This window comes from Tribolium castaneum, chromosome 1 (assembly GCF_031307605.1).
Source record: "Tribolium castaneum strain GA2 chromosome 1, icTriCast1.1, whole genome shotgun sequence".
Taxonomy (NCBI): domain Eukaryota; kingdom Metazoa; phylum Arthropoda; class Insecta; order Coleoptera; family Tenebrionidae; genus Tribolium; species Tribolium castaneum.
In genome coordinates, this window is record NC_087394.1 from 14,732,170 (window position 1) to 14,752,712 (window position 20,543).

Below are 20,543 nucleotides of genomic sequence, written 5' to 3' on the forward strand. Positions count from 1 at the left end.
TGGATGCGTTTTATTTTAAATGCTCACATTCGCGCACATTGCGATAAATAGAAATAAATGGGCGTTTAACTCGTTTGCACCAGATGGAGGTAACGAGATAATTTATACTTTTGGCAGATACGGTTGGCACCGTGTTTTCAACAGGTTGATCATACTTTAATAGGGCCATTACGCCTTTAAGTCTTTACTTTAGATATGTTTGATATTCTTTAAAAAACTATAACAACAATCTTAACAATATGTGTACATTTACAAATAAATACGAGAAATGTATACAGGGTGTATCAGAAATACGTGTGCTAATTTTATCACGTAAAAATCTCACCAAGTACAACAACTTTTCTATATAACATTTTGCAAAATCCTTATTTATTATTTGCACTGTTTTCCTCCCTTCTTTTGTGCAAACGAGTAGTAAACCATACCATAACCATAGCAACTCCACCGCAGATCATTTGTTAGGGTTTACACAAGAAATTCAAAATTTGCCAAAATTATTAAAATTTAATTTTTTTTACTGTAAAATGGCCTAAGGGCCTAACGTTAAAGTTATTATTAGCTTAAAATTTAAATTTTTGACTACTAAAACATTAGTATTCAATTGTTATTGATTTTATTAATGTTTAAAGTTAAATATCTTTTGAGTAATCAGCAACAGACACTTAGCTGTTATTGTTTTTAGATAAACAATATGAAAGTCTTTTAGATGCAAAAATAAAAAATAGGGTGTTCCATTTAAAAATTTTAAGTTAATCAACTTTTAACAGACCTCTTAATTTTTTTTATTTTCTTGATTGCAGTGGCCAAAAAAATTTAAGCATTCTTATTTAAAGTGGTAAAAATTTCACTTTTCTAGGAATCTTAGTTTTTGAACGATAATTTTTTATAAAAAGAGCATGTTTTTATTAGCAAAATTAAAATATTTCAAAAACTAAGCAAAATCGACAAATAAAAAATTAGGTCAAAATCATTAGTTTTAAAAGCTACATTCAAAAATGCAAAATATATAGGGTGTTCATTAAAAAAAACATAAGTTTGTATTGTAACTCATTTTAGAAATATTCTGTATATTTGAAAATAATTTTAGGTGAGGCAGAAGTTTAGTATCTACGGCTTAGGAATTTTTTTTTACTTTTCTAATATTTAAAGGTGAATAATGGACTTTACCAACTCGCTGCGACACTCTGTATAACTTAAATTCTTTTCTGTAAATACGTTTAGTTTTTCCTGTAGTATTTGATACAATATAATTTGTTGATCAAATTTTGTCAATCTGTCTTCTACTCTTTTGACCTAGTTTAGATTTCTCTTTTATATTCCATTTCAGTTCATAGTAGAATTGCAGCAGCGCATTTGAATTTTTCAGAAAATGAAAAATAAAGCACAAATTGAGAGTTTCTGTAAGAGAAAAAAATTCTGTGGTAAAGTAAATCCCAGCGACACGTTTTGAGCTGAGAAAACCTACCAGAAATCCTCATTTTGTGCTCCATTTCACTAAAAAAAATTTAAATGCGCTGAGCAAAATTCTACTGTGAACTGATTTCTACTGTCTAGATGGGTTGTTTGTTTTACAATGCTACAACATTCAAAAGTAGACTATGGTCGACTTAGAAAGCTGTATTAAAATTTAATTCGTTGTTAAAAAAATGCAAAAAATTTGCTCCAAGTTGGTCACGTGATCAGTTAATCACGCATTTAATTGCGGATTAAATTAATAACGCTTCTGTAAACCGATTCTGAAAGGTCTTTAGCTTTAAATAAAAATTGACCTGCCACCAGATTACGCTGATTTTTTGTAGTTTGTTTTTAAAAAACAGCCCTGTATATCTCTTTTTAGATAAAAATATTTCAAATATTTACAATAACATTCGGTCAACAAAAATCTCCAATATTGTGAAAATTAAAGCAGCTGCCTTTTTAAAGGAACAACTACCTATAAGTACAGGGTGCTGCATTTTAGATATTCGAATACAGGACCTCCTAAATTAAGAGGTTTAGAGAAAAACCAGTGACCAGCGATGTTTTCAACCATTCGTTTAACTATAATAACATAAAGTAGTGTTTTTTTTTAATAGGAATCATAGTTGGCTGTGACATTTTCGAAAAGCTTATTTTTTCTGATCTGATATGTCTATTTGTGTAATACACTAATTTTAAATCTTAAAAAAAACAAAACATTTTGCTTTTTTTGTAGTAGGCCATGAAAAAATTTTGTATTTTTTATTAAAACTATGAAAATTGTCCTACCCAACAAGTATTTATAACTTAATGATTTTTAAACCCTAATTAATTCAAAAACAGCATAATAAATTTTTATTAGATCAAATTTTTGCAATTAATAATAGTTATTTATTTAATGAGTTTGAGTGTAAATCGGACGCTTTATTTCATGAGTGGATTTTTAAACCACGAGTGAAAACGAGTGGTTTATCATCCACGAGGCGAAATAAATAACCGATTTACACAAAAACGAGTTGAATACAACATTTTATTCTTCGAAATAGACTCAGCAAGGCTTAAAATTGCTTTAAATTTGTTAAAAATAATCTGACGTTTCGTACTGAGATGCCAAACAGTTGTCAAAACTTCCTTACACAGGAGAAAAACCGTAAATTTTGACAGTGTCGAAGAATAAAAATTATTTGTTTTTATATTTAAAATGGCAAGCTCACGTTGTCATTCTAATTGCCAATTTTAAACAAGAAATGTCGGAAAAGAAAAATCTTAATAATTGTATGATTGCGTGTCAATAAAATTTTATTTTACTAAAAAATATCAATCCAAACACTAAAATCAAATTCCATCTGCGGTAAAAAAATACACAACATTATCAACATCACCTCCATTGCACTTTACTAAATCATAAAAAAGTGGCATCAAATGGTAGTGACACATCGTTTGCAATTTTCTGCACATTTTTTATGTAATTAAAATCTGCGACGCTCGTATATTTGTTAATTTGAAAATAACTTTAACATAGCTTATTTTTATAATTTCACATTTTTTTTACTGTAACAACCGTTCACGAAATTTCTAGATGCGGTTTTGACCAAAATTATTTTCTCAATAAACGGACCCGAGAATGTGTCACTCGTTTTTCTCTAACCTCTTAGTTTTGGAGATTGCCTATTCGGACATCCCAAATGCCGCACCCTGTATATGTATTTATTATTGTTGTTGATAAATATTACATAACAAAATTCCAGTTGTCGTGATTAAATTTAACCATTATCAGTAACTCACAATATTTTTTTTTCATTAAATCACGTTTTCTCATAATAACCGCCGCAATAAAAATTAATCTGTTTAGCTGTTACTAATAAAAAGAACTTTATTGTAATTTCTTCAGCAAATCAGATGTTCAAGGAACTTTAAGACCTATACAAGAAAACTTTGAACACAAAGACAATGTCATAGTTCCTCGTTTTGGATTTACTTTAGCTTGCAAGAATTTTGCTTTTTTAATAACTACGTATTTCGTTTTCTCTTCCTCGTTTCAATTTTACTGGGTCGTGAATTAAATAAGTCTTTTAAGTTCAAGTAAGGCATTTTTGCTACAAAGTTTACGTAGTTCTGTGACAAAAATAGAAGATTGATTCTTGTTAATTATTTTAAGTCGGAATGTTTACATAAAATTTTGATGAAAAATATTGCTATAAACACATGGTATTTATATAAATAGCTAGACATTAATGCAGACTGTAGGACGTCGAACTTCAGCTTATGACTCTGGTTTAATTATAACCCGCCAGATTACAAATATTTCAGCGGCAGTGGGTTAGCAATGGACTGCAACCGTAAGTAGATTAGTAGTGCCAAATGTGGCTAATTTTGGCTTCAATTAAGCCTCGCAATCAAACTTTTAATAGACATGATACACCGGCACTAAAAATCTTTATTTGAAATGATGTTACGACCGGTAGAAATCAATAACAACGCCACTGTTTTTAACCCAGTTATTTGTTGTGTCAAAGATAAATTAAATTCAAAAATGTATTTGCGGCCAATTCATTTATTTGATTCGACTGTCAGTACTAATTAGCCACTAAAAATAACCATCCCACGCTCAATTTGAACCTATTACCACTGTTTATTTTTGAATTGTGACTCAAGTTACTCGGATTGTTTCTTTTATCCTCAACAATTAATAAGAAAGATCTACATAAAAATATAAACATCTGCTGCATTTGTCACTTATGACGGCTAACACAATTACTCAGCATTCCCTGCTTATTAGTCTTATGCTAACGAGTAGATTAAATTATCGCATCTTCTTCAAAGAGCAGCATTTCTTTTAATTTGTTGGTCAAGGTTTTAGATTGGAGATAAAGGCGGCCGAAGACGATCGCATTCACGAGATTCCAATCTCAAGAAGCCGTTCCTCAAAATGTTTTGCGCCCAAATTTTGGAAATTAAACAACTTACTTATACTTAAAAAATAAATAAATAAATAATTTAAATTTACATACATTTTATGGGCTAAAAGTGAAATTAAAATTTTGCATTAATACATTCTAATACAGAGTGGTTGAAGTACAGTGAAAGCTCTCGTAACGGACAGCTCTAATAAGCGGCCATGTATTTTATACTTCAATTTAATATACAGAGTCGCTAAAAAGTATGGATACAGTTAAAAGTGTTTAAATTCTATCATCTGAAAGCTTTTTCAAATTTTTATCGTCATTTATTTTGAAAATTCAAGGCTAACGTGTTTTTTTTAATGTCACGATTTAATTTAATTATTTTTAAAAGAGCATTTTTTTCTGAATTCAATGATGTAACGTGATACCCACCTTTACTTTCATTAAAATGTAAAAAAAATAAAATTCAAAATTTTTCTGGAATAGTAAAACTAAGTTAGCTTCGAAAATACTGTTATTAGCGATTTCCGTCACTTGTATATTAGCCAAAAATTAAACTTGGGTGCAATAATTAGTTACATAATAGTACATTTAAGTATAACTGAGCGAAAACAATTCTCATCTTGGTTCATTATGGGAACAGAAAGCTAAAAAATTAGTGGAAATCAGTTTGGACATTGTTTGTAGCATAAAAATCAAGTGTTCCCTGTTTAAAATCTCTTACTTAAAACGTGTTCTTTTTCAGTTAAAAGCGTTATTCACAATTATTTTTAACTTTTACTTATTTTTTAGTTAATAATGTAACGATAGATAAAGACAACGTTTCCAAGGCTAATAAAATTTTACATTTTTCAAAATTTTCGTTTTTTTTTTTTAAGTTTCGATGAAATTAAGGTATGCATGTGTTATACCATAGAACTCTTCTCAAAAACATTAAATTTGACTCTTGTTGCTATTAAAAAAAATCAAGTTAGCTTTGTATCCGAAGAACAAATGGAGATAGAAATTTAATAAACATCTGAAACGATACAATTTATATACTCTTAAGCATATACCAAATTTTAATAAGTTTTGATAAATAGTTTTTTATAATATTTGACTGTATCCATACTTTTAGCGACTCTGTATAGGGAAAAAATGGTTTCAAGAAATTTGGCCGTTTAAAGAAATGTCCGCTTATTAGAGCCCAATCTTGTAAGCGTTTGCTTTCGTAAACTGACACAGACACTATATTTCTACATATTATTATTTTAATCTCTCATAAGCGGACACTAAGCTTCAATAAATAGACTTGAAAATGAAATCATTCAATCGGCTATTCTCGCCGAACGAGTAATATGCTGTAAAAATGTGTATTTGTGAAAAAAATGGACCCCTCAAAAAAATGGAGATTGTAAAAACAGGTGTCTCAAAAAAAAGTTTTCTTAAAATCAAAAGTTCCAGCCTTGATAGATTGTGTTTTGAATAGTTTTGAATAGCTAAGAGTCAAAATATGCTTATGTCGGGGCCGTTAGTTAATGCAAAATTACGTCAAACTAGTATTTTGGACCTTTTTCAAGTGTCGAATAAATAATTATAATTGTATTAAATATGAAAATGTGTACAAATAGTATACATACATACTACCGTACATTAAGATTTTATTTTACATATTATACATTTTATTTTGCACTATAGGCAAGTATGTACATACGTCTGTACCAACTACATACACATACTTACACCAAATTCATCAGTTTCGTAATTTGAGCTTTTTTTAATATCAATCTAATGAACGGATATCTCCCATAAGTGGACAAAAATTTTGGTCGCGTAACTGTCCGCTTGTGGGAGCTCTTACTGTAATAGCATTTCATTAAACATTAAACACTCTGTATAATCAAAATATTTGCCTAAAATACGTCTTAGAGTATAAATAACGTCTACAGAATATCAATATCAATAAGGAATAGCTGAGCTACAGAAGACGGGAGCTGAACTGGACCATCCTGTATATGGTGCAAATAAAGCGAAAAAATATTGGAAGAATTACATTGTTATTATTTATTAAACAGTCTTTAGGCTCGGTATATAGAAAGCTTTATTAAATTTAATTTATTGTTAAAAGTTAACAACGCGAATAAACCAATGAAATTGGCTCAACTTGATCACGTGATCAGGTAATCACACATTTAATTGCACAATAAATAAATAAATTATCAATTATTAATTAATTAAAAATTATTAATTGTAATATTAATTATTTAATAATTAATTTCTTACGACTGGTTTATACAGGCTGTTCCGTTTTTATTGTTACAAATTTAAACAGGTAATAGAACATTCAATTCTAAGACAAAAGTTTTCTATAAACATGTATCGAAAAATATTTTCTAAGGGAGCTATACCCTCTGAAAGGGGTATGTCTTGTACAGGGTGCTCAAAAATTGGCGCACCAACTCAGTGGTACGTTGTTGAGAAGCATGTGTAGATCACGGGAAAAATCATGAAAAAATTCCTATAGTCATATTTTAAAAAATCTGGAGCTACAAACTTATTTTCTTAACTTCTTCAGTTTTCATTATTTTTTAATGTTTTTATGTTTCACACTAAGTAATCGTTCCCTAACACAACGATGAATAACTATTTTTAAATTTCCCATCAGACTTTAGCAGTTCTTTTAATTTAAAAAAATTAAAATTTATCAAAAAAATCACAGTTTGTAGATGTGCCAACGCTGGGAATTATTTCCTAGGAAACCGTTTCAAAAATAATTTATTTTTATTGTTGATCAAATTCTATCGCGATCACGACTGTTAGACAACGTTGCCACATATCATTTATTTAAAATTCGTTATTTATCAATAACTTTAATGCAAAGAATTTTTTTACTATTTTTACCGTTATATGTAAGCAATTCTTTACCACACTCCATTGAGTTGGTGCGCCGGTTTTTGAGCACCCGGTATAGTAGATTTTCTCTAATATTTCAGAAACCATGGTAGCTATATAAAATTACAAAATTTGGTACAGGTAATAATCTTTGAACGCCTAATCGAATTCGAAGACCAAATGTAAAATTTTTAACCAGGGTCGTCCCAAACTGGTGGGGGTGGAGGGTAAAAAATACCTCAACTATTTCGACTTCTGTTTTTTGACAAACTCAGCAACGAAACCTTAAATTTCATAGTTTTTTACATAAAAATGGTCTCCGTTCTTGAGTAAAATCGATTTAAAAAAAACAAAAACAAAATACTCTATATTTTTTAACCTACGCCCTCCTAGTTTGGGACGCTTCTGATTAAAAGTTACTACATTTGATCCTCGAATTTGATTAGGCGTATAAAGGTTATCAACTGTACCAAAATTTATAATTTTATATGAAATGGTTTCAAAATTATTGAGGAAAACCTTCTAAAAGAAGCACTCTTTTGAGAGGGTGTAGCTCACTTACGAAGTATTTTTCGATAAAAATTCATAGGAAACTTTGGTCTTAAAATTGAATGTTCTATCACCTGCTTAAATTTGTAACAATAAAAACCGAACAGCCTGTATAAACCGGTCATAAAGAATTAATTATATTATTAATTATTATTATAATTATTATTAGAATTAATAATTATAAATTAATAATTAATTAATTTAATCCGCTATTAAATGTGTGTTTAACTGATCACGTGACCAAGTTGTATCAATTTCATTGGTTTATTCGTGTTGTAAACTTTTAACAGTGAATTAATTTTAATTAATTTTAAGCTTTCTATAAACCTAAATGCTGTTTAATGACAATGTGATTCATCCAATATTTTTTTGGTTTATTTGCACTTTATACGGGATGGTCCAGCTGAGCTTACGTCTTCTGTAGCCCAGCTATTACTTATTAGTAAAGTTAAACTTTTGATATTTTGTAGACGTTATTTATACTCAAGGACGTATTTTAGGAAAATATATTTGATTATACAGTGTTTAATGTTTAATGAAATGCTATTACAGGGAAAGCTCCCACAAAGAGACAGTTACTCGACTAACATTTTTGTCCACTTATGGGAGATGTCCGTTCATTAGATTAATGTTAAAAAAAACTCAAATTACGAAACTGTTTGATTTGGAGTAAGTATGTGTATGTAGTTGGTACATGTATGTAGAAGCGTTATGCGTTATTAACTGATCACGTGATCAAATTCAATTAATTTGGTTGGTCTATTCGCGTTGTTATCTTTTAACAACGAATTAAATTTTAACGAAACTTGCTATAAACCGGATAACATTACGGTTGTTTTCAGCATTAAATATTAATAATTTGACCTAGTGGTCAAAAACAAGTATGTGGCTTGTGTTTTGAATGGGATACAAGGTGTGTGCTAATGATTTGATTAATTAGGCTCGTATTACTACCTTCATTCATAATAAACCTGTTGCGGTGGGTTAATAAGCAATTCATCCTTCTGCTCCGCGGTCTAGACAGACAATGATTATATGCTGAGAGTTAACACAAATGCATTGTTTCTGTGTGGTCGATATCAAGAGTCATCACCTCATTAAAATATAATCCGTCTCAAATAGCCTCCGCCACAACTTCGATAAATCACAAGTTTTGTACTCTACCAAGTAAGTATGGTTTTATCGGAATCATTATTCAAAGAAAGGGTTTAAAAGGACGTAAATATCTAGGAATGACATACAACTTGTCTAAATTAAAAGTCATTAAGTATTATCACAAATTATTTATTAAGTGTTAATCCGAGCATAATTTATGGAACGCTGTAAAATCTTCGGATGAGAAACTTTGTAACTGATATTTTACGACTGGGTGACAAAGAAGAGGAAGTTATGTTGATGTAACTTGGTGGGAGTTTTGATTTGTAGGGATTATGGGGGATTATGGACATATTTCGAATTTTATTTCTTCTCCATATATGCAACTACTTGAGTGCATGTTGTGATTATGCTACAGTGTAGTGCGAATTTTTATTTGGAACTTTATTGTACCCGGTCTGGATTTGCTGTTAATGAAAAAAGGACAAAAATTCTCAAATATTTGCTCTTATTGATTATTTGTGAAGCAAAATGTTACTGATATTTTATGTAAACGGTGGAAAATGTACGACAAAGTAGAGTATGTATTTGTTTACCAGAATTATTGCCCCGTAAAAGCAAAATGTTGTTTTTTATGCCCATTGCTTCGTAAACATTTTAATACATCAGAGCGTTTTATATTTATCACTGTTCCTATATTCTTTTTTAAGACATTTAAATTAAATTGTTATTTGAATTAAATTTTATTGTTATTTGCACATTATGTTTGAGGGAAAACATTAATACATGCAACCAAAATTATTATTATCTGAAATGTACGCATACGCTGAATTAGACCTGAGATTTTAAAGTGGGCTTTAACACTTTCTTTGTTTTACATTGTTTTGGTTTTTTTTTTTTATTTTATACAAATCGAAAGTAAAGAAATCCTCCTTTAATTTTTAAATACTTTTTAAGTGCAGCTACTGATCTCAGATAAACACATATTTTTGAATCGAGAAGAGTCTGGTCAACAGTTGTTTGAAAAGATTCACCGTCGCACGACCATCAGAATGCCCAAGGGTCTTATTCGAGCACGCTATAAAGAACGCCCACAAAGACTGCAACTGCCTGGTCTGGCATTACTTCAAACGCGTGGGGAGCTCATCATCCACCATAAAACACCTTGTTCTGTAAAAATCGATCGCTTTTTTACACATCTTGACACTTCACAGAAATGCCAACAGTTAAATAATTGTTTAATTTTTTTATTGATAAATTAATATCAAAAAGATGAATTAAGTTATTTTTGGTTTTATTTCCTATACCTACTACCTACACCTTTTCCAATTGTTGTACCAAGCGATTTTTAAAAATTTTGATCTAGTTGTCCATGATAGTTACGTCAGCAGTGAAACGTATTACGTAAATAACTTCAGCATGCATCGCTTTATCTGTCAATATGTCCAAAATTTTCACCGAAGAAAAAATTTATGTTGGAATCTTATTTCCTTAATGCACATCGGTTTAACGTAACTGTCATGGATAACTAGATCAAAATTTTAAAACATCGCACGGTATTTCAGAAAACGCCAGTTGTTTTTCAAAAACTATCATTTGTAATTCTGTTTATAAAAAACACTTACATATACAGAGTGTTTTTTAACGAGAAGATATCTTACACATCTCAGAAAACAAAGAAAAAATTTGAAAATTCTGAGACAGGCCAATTTTTTAGTATATTTTGTAATTGTAGCATTTAACTATTTTGCAATTTGCGGCTAGAGGTTTAAATGCAAAAAATGTCTGCCTTGATGATCACTATAAGGCCCTCAAGTTTGGTAACATCTTTTTGAAACACTCTGTATTTGTTAAACAAGTAAATAGCCAGTAGCTTTCTCAGTTTCAGTTAGAATTAAGTTTTATTTCGGTTTGGAGTTTTGACAATAATATTTTATAAAATAAAATAAAAAAATATAAAAATTTATGTTATATATATGTATGCAGGTTGGTCCGTAAGTCAAATAATATGCTGTAAATTGTACTTTTAAATAAGTTTTTATTTTCACGTGATACTAAATTAATTGAATATATCACTTTCAACCGTAAAAAAATTCACAGCACTTTGTACATGCTCATTTAACAATAACTAACTTGAAACTTTTTAGAAAAATACGAATATGTTAAGCATGTTTCAAATTGTTTAAATTAGCAAAAAAAAATTAAAAAAAAAATGATACATCCACGAACCACTAACTCTTTCAATTATTATTTTTTAATTTAATATCAATCCTTAACAAATTTTTGAATTAAAAAAATTAAAATTTATCAAAAAAACTAAATTTGTAAAGGTGTCAACACTGAGTATTATTTCGAAGGAAACTGTGGAAACCATTTTAAAAATAAGTATTTTTTATTGTTACTACCACATATCATTTATTTAAAATTTGTTACTATTTTATCAATAAGTTTAACACATATTTTTTTACTATTTTAACATTCATTTTTGAGAATGAATGTTAAATCTGCCATATTCCACTAAGTTGGTGTGCCAGTTTTTTAATATCTTGTGTGTTTTTAGCAAAATTTAAATCAAAATAATGAAAGCAAACCCTTTCATTTGGCAAATGCTATCATTTCCTCAGTTTATGCCATAAATTATAAGTTAAAATTCAGCCTGTATTTAAATCTCCAAATTAATCGGTTTGCTTGAACTAGGGAAGAGCGGGTACATTTGTAACAATTTTTGTTGACGATTTTTTATTCGAAGTATGTGTAATGAATTAATTACAAAAAAATACCCCGATGTAGACCAATTATTCAGCTTCAAAGAGAAATAATATTATTAGATGAATACAAGAAACAAGATTAGTGATGCACATTATATACAAAACCTAATACATATGTACTCGTTTAAATATTTGGATGAAAAAAAATATAAATACAGAATATGTATTTTATATTGTTACAAAAATATTTAAACAAAATATCTTTTTTTATAAGAAAAAAATATTCTAATTAAGAATTTAAGTTTAACTGCTTACAATAAAATCTTTGGTAATAAATGAAACACTAAGCACTTTCATTATTGTCGACCCTATATTTTAAACATGTTTCAATTGTACCCACCAGTCATCAGACATTTATACCCTAGCGTTACTTTTAAAATTTAGTTTTTTAAAAACAAAAAATAACATCAAAATACCAATAGGAGTTTATAAAGTCGTAGTTGCGCTGCGCATCAACTATAAATATCTATTAGCTGTTTCAAAATTATAAAATCGCAAACGTCGCATTTTCTCTCAAAATTAGCTGTTATAAATTATTCATGCACTTCAAAAAAGTAATAGTTAATGTAATTCACAGTTTCAATGAAAGATCTAATAACTATTTTACAATTTTATTTAAAAAAGTTATACGGTAAAATGCGACGTTGGCGTTTTTTATAGTTTTGAAACAGCTACTACTTTGCGATAAATGTAAACAAGAAAGCGCTATACCAAAAAGTCTAAAATAATTGAAATTTTACTCACGTGCTTATAAAATATTTAATTCTAAAATTTTTTGCACTCGCAGTTTTTAGATAAACAGACTTTTCCGCACTGGGGTGTTTTTTACTTTGCGACAATGGCTAGGGATATTTAATGGCTTGGTATCGTTGAAATGGAAACGATTATTTTTTTACGATACATGACAGTTCTTGTCAATTGTTTGATTGTATGACCTGCTACCAACCATTAACGAAAATAACGAAATTATAAAAAATATTAATTTTTAATTTTTTAGAAGAGATTTATTACAAAAAATATTGTACCCAACTTTGTTTGGAAATCAATTTCTCACATTTGCACAAACAAAGTGCTTTCCAAACTTGTTAGGTAATAGTTATTTACCACCCCAAACTAAAAAACGCATCGAACAATATTTTTTTTTTGACAGATGTTAGATACGCACTTATTTTCCCTTTCAAAAATTTTTCAAAAAGTAGTAAGTAAATTGCACTTTCCAAACTCGTTAGGTAAATAACTATTTTATCATAAAAGTTTTTAAAGCAATTGTTACATTTGTACCGCGTACCAATTGTAACCGCTCTCCCCTACTTAACTTTTTCAGAAAAATTGTAACTCAGTAGTGAATATAAAATCGACGACAAGCAGAAATCAAAAGACCGCAATGAAGCCATCATCAAAAATAGAAAAATCTTCGACCATTTATCCGATAGATGCCAAAACAATAGGTTACTAAATCAAAACAAAACATGTCATTTACTTATTTATAAAGCTTTCATAACTTGTATCGGTATAAAAATAAAATGCATCACATCACATAAATTTATTATTTCCACTCCTATTGAATTATACAGCGTGTTTTTGTTATTAGCATTGAGTTAGTTTATCTACTAAAATGCATAATTTGAAAGACGTAGGTATAAGCTGGAAATTACTTTCCAACATCTACAAAGTTCTAATTTATGTCACCAGGTCTGAATTATTTTTAACGTGACAAATCATTACAATCCAAATTATTTTAAATTAAGAAATGACATTTTTTCTCAAAATCAACTGAGAAGAATTATTTCAGTTACTTAACAATCCTCACTTTTTTGGTCGGAAAAATATTTTAAGCAAATGTTTTGAAAATCTAAAAATTTGTTTTTACGTAACCATTGTTTAATTTTTGGCGGCCGGTAAAACTTTTGCTATTAGATAACATGGTGAAACACTTGAATGAAAAAGAAGCCTAATTAAACTTCGCCCCGAAATAGCATTTACACACAAAAATGATGAAAGAAAATGATGAGTCTAAGATAAATTTATCTGTTTTGAGCTTTAATTGAGGCACAGTTGGCTACACATTGTAATTGTGCTACGGCTCCTCATCCTCTAATCACTGATTAGAACACTTGTAGTAACGCTTCCGCGGCTACATCACGCACGAATTTTTTAAAGAGAACCAAAAAGCGCGCCCTCTTTCTAGTTATCTCTCAGCCCTACAGTTGGTACCTTTGAATTCGCCATTACGTTTTTCGTGCGCTGCGATCACGCTTGTTACGGACCAAGTTTCTCGTAGAAATTTGGAAAATTCACGTTTGTATTAATTAATTTGTAACCTTTTTACCTCCTTTATAGGCTAGGTAATGGGGAAACATAAACGAAGCCATTCCCGTTCCTCGTCGCCACGGGACAAACACGTTTCTCGACGGGAGCTGATGAAGCGTCTGGAAACGTTGGAACGTTTGATGAGCCGGCGGTATTCAAGGTCGCGCTCAGGTTTTTCTGATAACAGATCTCGGTCGCCGCGTAGTCCTCAGGATACGCGAATGACGACTCCCTCAGGGAGTATTTTTCATGCTACTGATCGAGGCAGCCCGGCAAGGAGTGCTCTCGTTTCTCCTAGTAGCCCTAGTGCTCTTGTGATTCATAACGATGAGGAATTACCCGAGGAAATACTGGAGTGTTTGGGCGAAGACCCGTCAAAATTACCAGTAACTCATATCACAGTTCCTTCTAGTGTTGTAACACGCTGGACGCACGTGATGTTTAATGGTTTGCCAAAAGAGGACAAAGGTCAGTTATTAAAATTATATCAGCCTCCCGCAGACGGCGGTTTTAAGCCTCCACTTCTTAATACGGAAGTTGAAGCAATTTTACCAACAACCTCGGTTAAAAAAGACAGAGACCAAGTTGCTTCGCAAACACAGATGTTAGCGAGCTTAGGAGCCCACTCAGAGGCCTTAAAATTAATAGCTTCGTGTACCACTGAGTTACCCGAACCATTTAAAAAACAACTGGGTAAATTACTTTCCGATTCGGCAAATCTTATTTCGGACCTCGTTTTTACGACGTCTCAAACAAGGAGACATCTTTTGTTTCCTCTTCTTTCAAAACAGGTCAAGGAATTAACACTTAAAGTTCCGCCCAGGGAATTTCTCTTTGGAGCAAATATGGCAGACGAATTACGTACGGCAAAATCAGCAGAAAGGTTAGCAAAAGACCTGAAAGCTCCTTGCTCCACATCGCAAAACCAGCATAGGTTTTCAAAAAGTGAGGGGGGGGTAAAACAATCCCAACCCCAACGCACACAAGGATATCATAATAAAAACACAAGTCGTAGTGCTTTAAACCGAAGGAGCCCGACTCGTCCACAGAGAGTAGGACAGAAGTCAACAGGGCGCTACTCTCAGAAAACGTACAAAAAGTAGTCCAGGTAAGTTCTACAACGCAAGCAGGCAGACTTAAACATTTTGCTTCAAAATGGTGTGAAATCACAAATAATCAAGTTATCTTGAACTGGATTAAGGGATACACAATACCTTTTCAACATCAGCCACGACAAGCAAAACGCTTAGTCAACCAAAAATTTAGTAATACGGAATCAAAAACGATTACTGAATGTTTACAAGCTTTGATGACACAGGGAGCAGTCAAAAAATGCATCCCAACATCAAACCAATTTATTTCTCCATTTTTTCTGGTAAAGAAACCAAATGGGTCAGAACGCTTCATACTAAATCTAAAACACTTAAACAGGTTTTTAAAGCCTCCTCATTTCAAAATGGAGGATTCAAGAACTGTAACAAAGTTAATTGAAGAAAATATTTTTATGGCAACTATAGATTTAAAGGATGCATACTTTCTGTTGCCAATACGAAAGTCGGATAGGAAATTTATTCGTTTTAAATTCAGGGAACAGTTATACGAGTTCACTTGTATGCCGTTTGGATTATCAACGGCCCCTTATGCATTCACAAAGCTCATGAAACCAGTTACTAGTTTTCTACGAATCCACAATATAGTTTGCGTTGTTTATCTTGACGATTTCTTGATTTTTGGGAAATCAGAACAAAGTTGTCAAAATAATGTAAAGACCGTAATTACATTATTACAAAACCTCGGTTTTATTATAAATTTTGAAAAATCCAACTGTCAACCATCACAAAGATGTAAATTTTTGGGCTTTGTTTTTGATAGTGTTAAAATGAGAATATCATTACCCAGAGAAAAAGTAACGGATATTTTAAGATATATTTCTTATTTTAAAAGTAATAAAACATGCAAAATAAGATTTTTTGCTCAATTCATCGGAAAACTAGTTTCTATTTGTCCAGCGGTACAGTATGGCTGGTTATACACAAAACATTTTGAAACAGAAAAGTTTATTGCTCTACAAAACTCAGGTCTTAATTATAACGCGAAGATGACAATTTCAGAATCATTATTTAAAGATTTCCTCTGGTGGGAGGCCAACATAGGCAATGCTTACTGCCCGATCCGAAAAGACAATTACATCATGGAAATTTTTACGGATGCTTCAGCTTCTGGTTGGGGTGCCTATTCCAAGGGTCAGGGCACCCATGGGTTTTGGGACTCCTTAGATAAAAAAGAACATATTAATTTTCTCGAATTAAAGGCCGTCTTTTTTGGCCTCAGGTGTTTTGCAGCTGAAGCTGCTAGTTGCAATATACTTCTCCGAATTGATAATACGACAGCTGTAGCATACATAAATAGAATGGGGAGCATAAAATACCCCAAACTGGCCTCCTTATCACGAAAGATCTGGCAGTGGTGCGAGTCAAAAAATATTTGGGTATTTGCAAGTTACATTAACTCTAAAGACAATTTCTTAGCCGACAGGGAATCGCGAACCCAGTCAACTGAAACAGAATGGGAACTAAATAATCAGGACTACAATACAGTTGTGTATAATTTTGGTCAACCAGAGGTTGACTTATTTGCTTCAAAAATTAACGCCAAATGTAGGGATTATATTTCGTGGCATGGAGACCCTGATTCCATGGCAGTTGATGCATTCACAGTTTCATGGAGTTGTTTTTTCTTTTATGCTTTCCCACCATTCTCGTTAATATTACGAACAATTAACAAAATTATAACTGATGAAGCTAGGGGTATTCTTATTGTCCCAAAATGGACCTCTCAACCCTGGTATCCACTACTGTCTAAGATACTAGTGGATAGAGTAATTCAACTCGGACCCAATTATAACTTATTGTCATGCCCTTTCAGACAAACCCATCCACTGGCAGATTCCCTTACGTTGATGGCAGGGATTGTCTCCGGAAAGCGTATCAACAAAGAGGTCTCCCAGAAGAAGCAATAGATACGATGATTAGGTCGATATCTCACACAACACTCAGACAGTATCAAACCACATATAAACTTTGGTGGGACTACTGTACACAAACCAACACAGACTATTTCAATGCAACACCACATCAAGTTATCCAATTTTTACAACAGCTTTTAGTTACAAAGTCCCATAACTACGGAACTTTTAATTCGCATAGATCTGCCTTATCTTTATTGTTATCAGGAAACATAGGCAACGATAGTGATCTAAAACGATATCTTAAGGGAATAATGAGGTTAAGACCAACGAAGCCAAAATATTCAACAACCTGGGATCCTGCTCCAGTAGTAAAATATCTGCAGGCCTTATTTCCTTATGATAGATTGAGTTTAGAAACTCTTACATCCAAAGTAGTCACACTTTTAGCTCTCATTTCAGCCCATAGGGTCCAGACCTTAAGTCTCATTCAATTGTCCAATATACAAATATCAGAATCAGGCATCACTATCAAAATTACAGAACCCACAAAAACAAGTTTACGAACAGGAATTTATCCAGTTATGAAATATAAATACTTTACAGCTCAGCCCGAATCATGCATTGTTTTGGCGATCCAAGCCTATATCAATAGGACCGAAGAGTTACGCAACTCGGAGGATTTCCTATTTATTACAACGAAGAAGCCGTTTAAGAAAGCAAGCACAAACACTATTAGCAGATGGATAAAGAACACCCTGCATGAAGCGGGCGTTGACACTTCTGTTTTTAGTGGACACTCTACTCGTCATGCTGCAACCTCTGCAGCTGTCCGCAAGGGCATTTCAGTAGAGATCATTCGTCAAAATGTTGGTTGGACAGCAACGTCTCGTGTTTTTGAAACTTTCTACAATCGCCCCTTATCAACAGGGGACAACATTTGTAATGCTATCCTGTCCTGAGACATTCAGGCCAATAGCATCTTTTTCGATTTAATCGAATTTGTTCTTTACAATAATAAGCAATAAACAGCTTTAAACATCTACAAGTGTTCTAATCAGTGATTAGAGGATGAGGAGCCGTAGCACAATTGAAAGATCAAACTAACCTGTGAAGTTCGATCTTAATTGTGCGAGGCTCCTCATCCGAAGAATCACTCCCACCACACCCTGATATAAAACAATTCCCGGTACCGTTTATTTTGCTTATTATTGTTATAGGTAAGTCTTTAAACGTAATGGCGAATTCAAAGGTACCAACTGTAGGGCTGAGAGATAACTAGAAAGAGGGCGCGCTTTTTGGTTCTCTTTAAAAAATTCGTGCGTGATGTAGCCGCGGAAGCGTTACTACAAGTGTTCTAATCAGTGATTCTTCGGATGAGGAGCCTCGCACAATTAAGATCGAACTTCACAGGTTAGTTTGATCTTTCAATTTTAGCCTCAATGTGAAAACACATTTCAATTTTTACAAACAGTTTGCAAAAAATGCGACACAGGCCATGCCAGTTTACTAATTCAATACCCGCTAGATAGGTTTTATAAATACGTAACAATTAAATTCTGACGGGAAATATTATCGGAAACGTTTAACTAAATAATGGAGCGAAAACTACATAACGTACTTTGAATAAATTCAATGAAATTCTCTTTTATCGTCACCAGCGGTGCAATTATCACTTCATTATCAGACTTTTGTTAACTCCAATGACCAAACCACAGAATTTCACCACTGGGATATTTACACTGCAAACAGATGTTCGGAAAACTCCACTAATAAAGAAAAGACTCGGTTCCAAATTTAGCCAAACCAATAAGACTCACTGTGGTGTTATCACACCCCTATAGTAATAATAAGTTAATGGTTACAAGTAATTTATCATTTTATGTAAATTCGTCATGCTACCCATATATCATATACAAGTATTATTGTCTTTTTTTTCTGTCATAGGAATATAAAGGGTGTTCTATCTAAACCCCACATTAGAAGTATTGGGAGTTCTAATAATGATAGTCATCTGAAAATTTGTGTACAACCATATTCTTTTAGATCCTGCGCAATAAAAATATTTTCAAGATAGCAGCACTTCCGGTTATACCGGAAGTCGCTAACAACTTTCTTATTTTAACTTATTTTTTTAATGCGTTTTTAAATTATTAGAGTTATTTTAAGGTAGTTTTCATAAGCAGTCGCTATACCTAAATTTAGCCATTTACGAAATATTCATGATTTTTAATTTTTTTTTTGAATTTGCACCTTCCAGTTCAAAAATCGATAACTCTGCCATTTCTAAAAGTTTGGAAATATTTTTTAACTTACTTGAAAGAGGAAGCCTAGATCTTTCTTTTGTAGTTTTCAAATTTTTAAAAAAGAATAACAAACCCCAAATTTTTAAAGTTAAGTTTGCAGAACTTTAAGCACCCATAACTCATTTTTTTAAAATAAAATGCCAATAGTTGTATTTCACTAAATGGTAGAGAATTAAATTCTGCATCGATCTGTATTAACATTTCCTATACTTACGTTTAATAGTTTTCAAATTAAAATAACTTTTTGATGAAATTGAGAAATTCATTAGGCTTAGGTCTATTTTATACTTTGCCATAGAAACAAATGAAAAAATGTGAAAAATTAAAGTTTTTTTAAACCAACATTCAATAAATTTATTTACAATTTTGAACAGAGTTTATTGTTTAAGTTTAATCAGAGATATTTTTATGACAATCTATGCAAAAATAGTTATGGTTAGTAAGAATCTTCCTACAATGACAAAAAAACAACATAACTTAAAAATTATTACAGATAAGTATAGGGAATACTAATACAGTTCGATGCAGAACAAAATTCGCTTCCATCTAGTAAAATAAAAATTTGGCCATCCCATTTGAAAAAAATAAGTTATGGATACTTAAAATTGTCTAAACTTAACCTTAACATTTTTGGGTTTGTTAACTTCATTTTTAATTTCGAACACACTGAAAAACAGATATAAGCCTTCTTATTTAATTCTCTAAATATAATTACGAAATCTCTAAAACTAAGCGAGTTGTCGATTTTTTAAGTAACAAATGCAAATTAAAAAATATTCAAAAAATCTTAAATATCTCAAAAACGGTTAAGCTTAGGTATAGAGATAGCTGATAAAAACTCTCTTAAAACAACTCAACTAGTCCGGTATAACCGGAAGTGCTGCCATCTTGAAAATATTTTCATTGAGCAGAACTAAACGGATTTTGACTGAATACCAACTTTCAGATAAATATCTTTATAAGAACTTTTAATACTTCTAATGTGCACTGATAGAAAAAGTACTGTAGATTCTACACTAAATAACAGTGGTACCGAGTGACCACTCTTACATAGTGTAAATTGACACTTCTGCAGTTATGCTTGATTTGTTATGTAATTTTACAGTTTCCATCATTACTTTCACAATGTAAAATTGCATTACAATATGATTTCATAAAAAGTTAATTTACAGAATTAAAAGAGCAAGTTTACAATGTATACTTACTAATTGTATTGTATTATTGCAGTATACAAAGTAAATTTGCACTATGCAAATTGTGATAAATTTACACTTTGAATTGTAGGTAAGCAAAAAAATTAAATACAAATTTCATCTAG

General features: G+C 31.3%; 1 protein-coding gene across 1 annotated transcript; it reads left to right on the plus strand.

Annotated features, from left to right (window-relative positions):
• The first annotated feature begins 14,175 nt into the window (after positions 1–14,175).
• On the plus strand, positions 14,176–17,967 carry LOC135265278 (uncharacterized). The gene is made up of 4 exons (XM_064359744.1): positions 14,176–14,422; positions 14,456–14,910; positions 14,970–15,062; positions 16,880–17,967. Exons 1-4 carry the CDS (start codon positions 14,176–14,178, stop codon positions 17,879–17,881), a joined length of 1,797 nt encoding a protein of 598 aa, XP_064215814.1. The 3' UTR covers positions 17,882–17,967.
• The last annotated feature ends 2,576 nt before the right edge of the window (positions 17,968–20,543 follow it).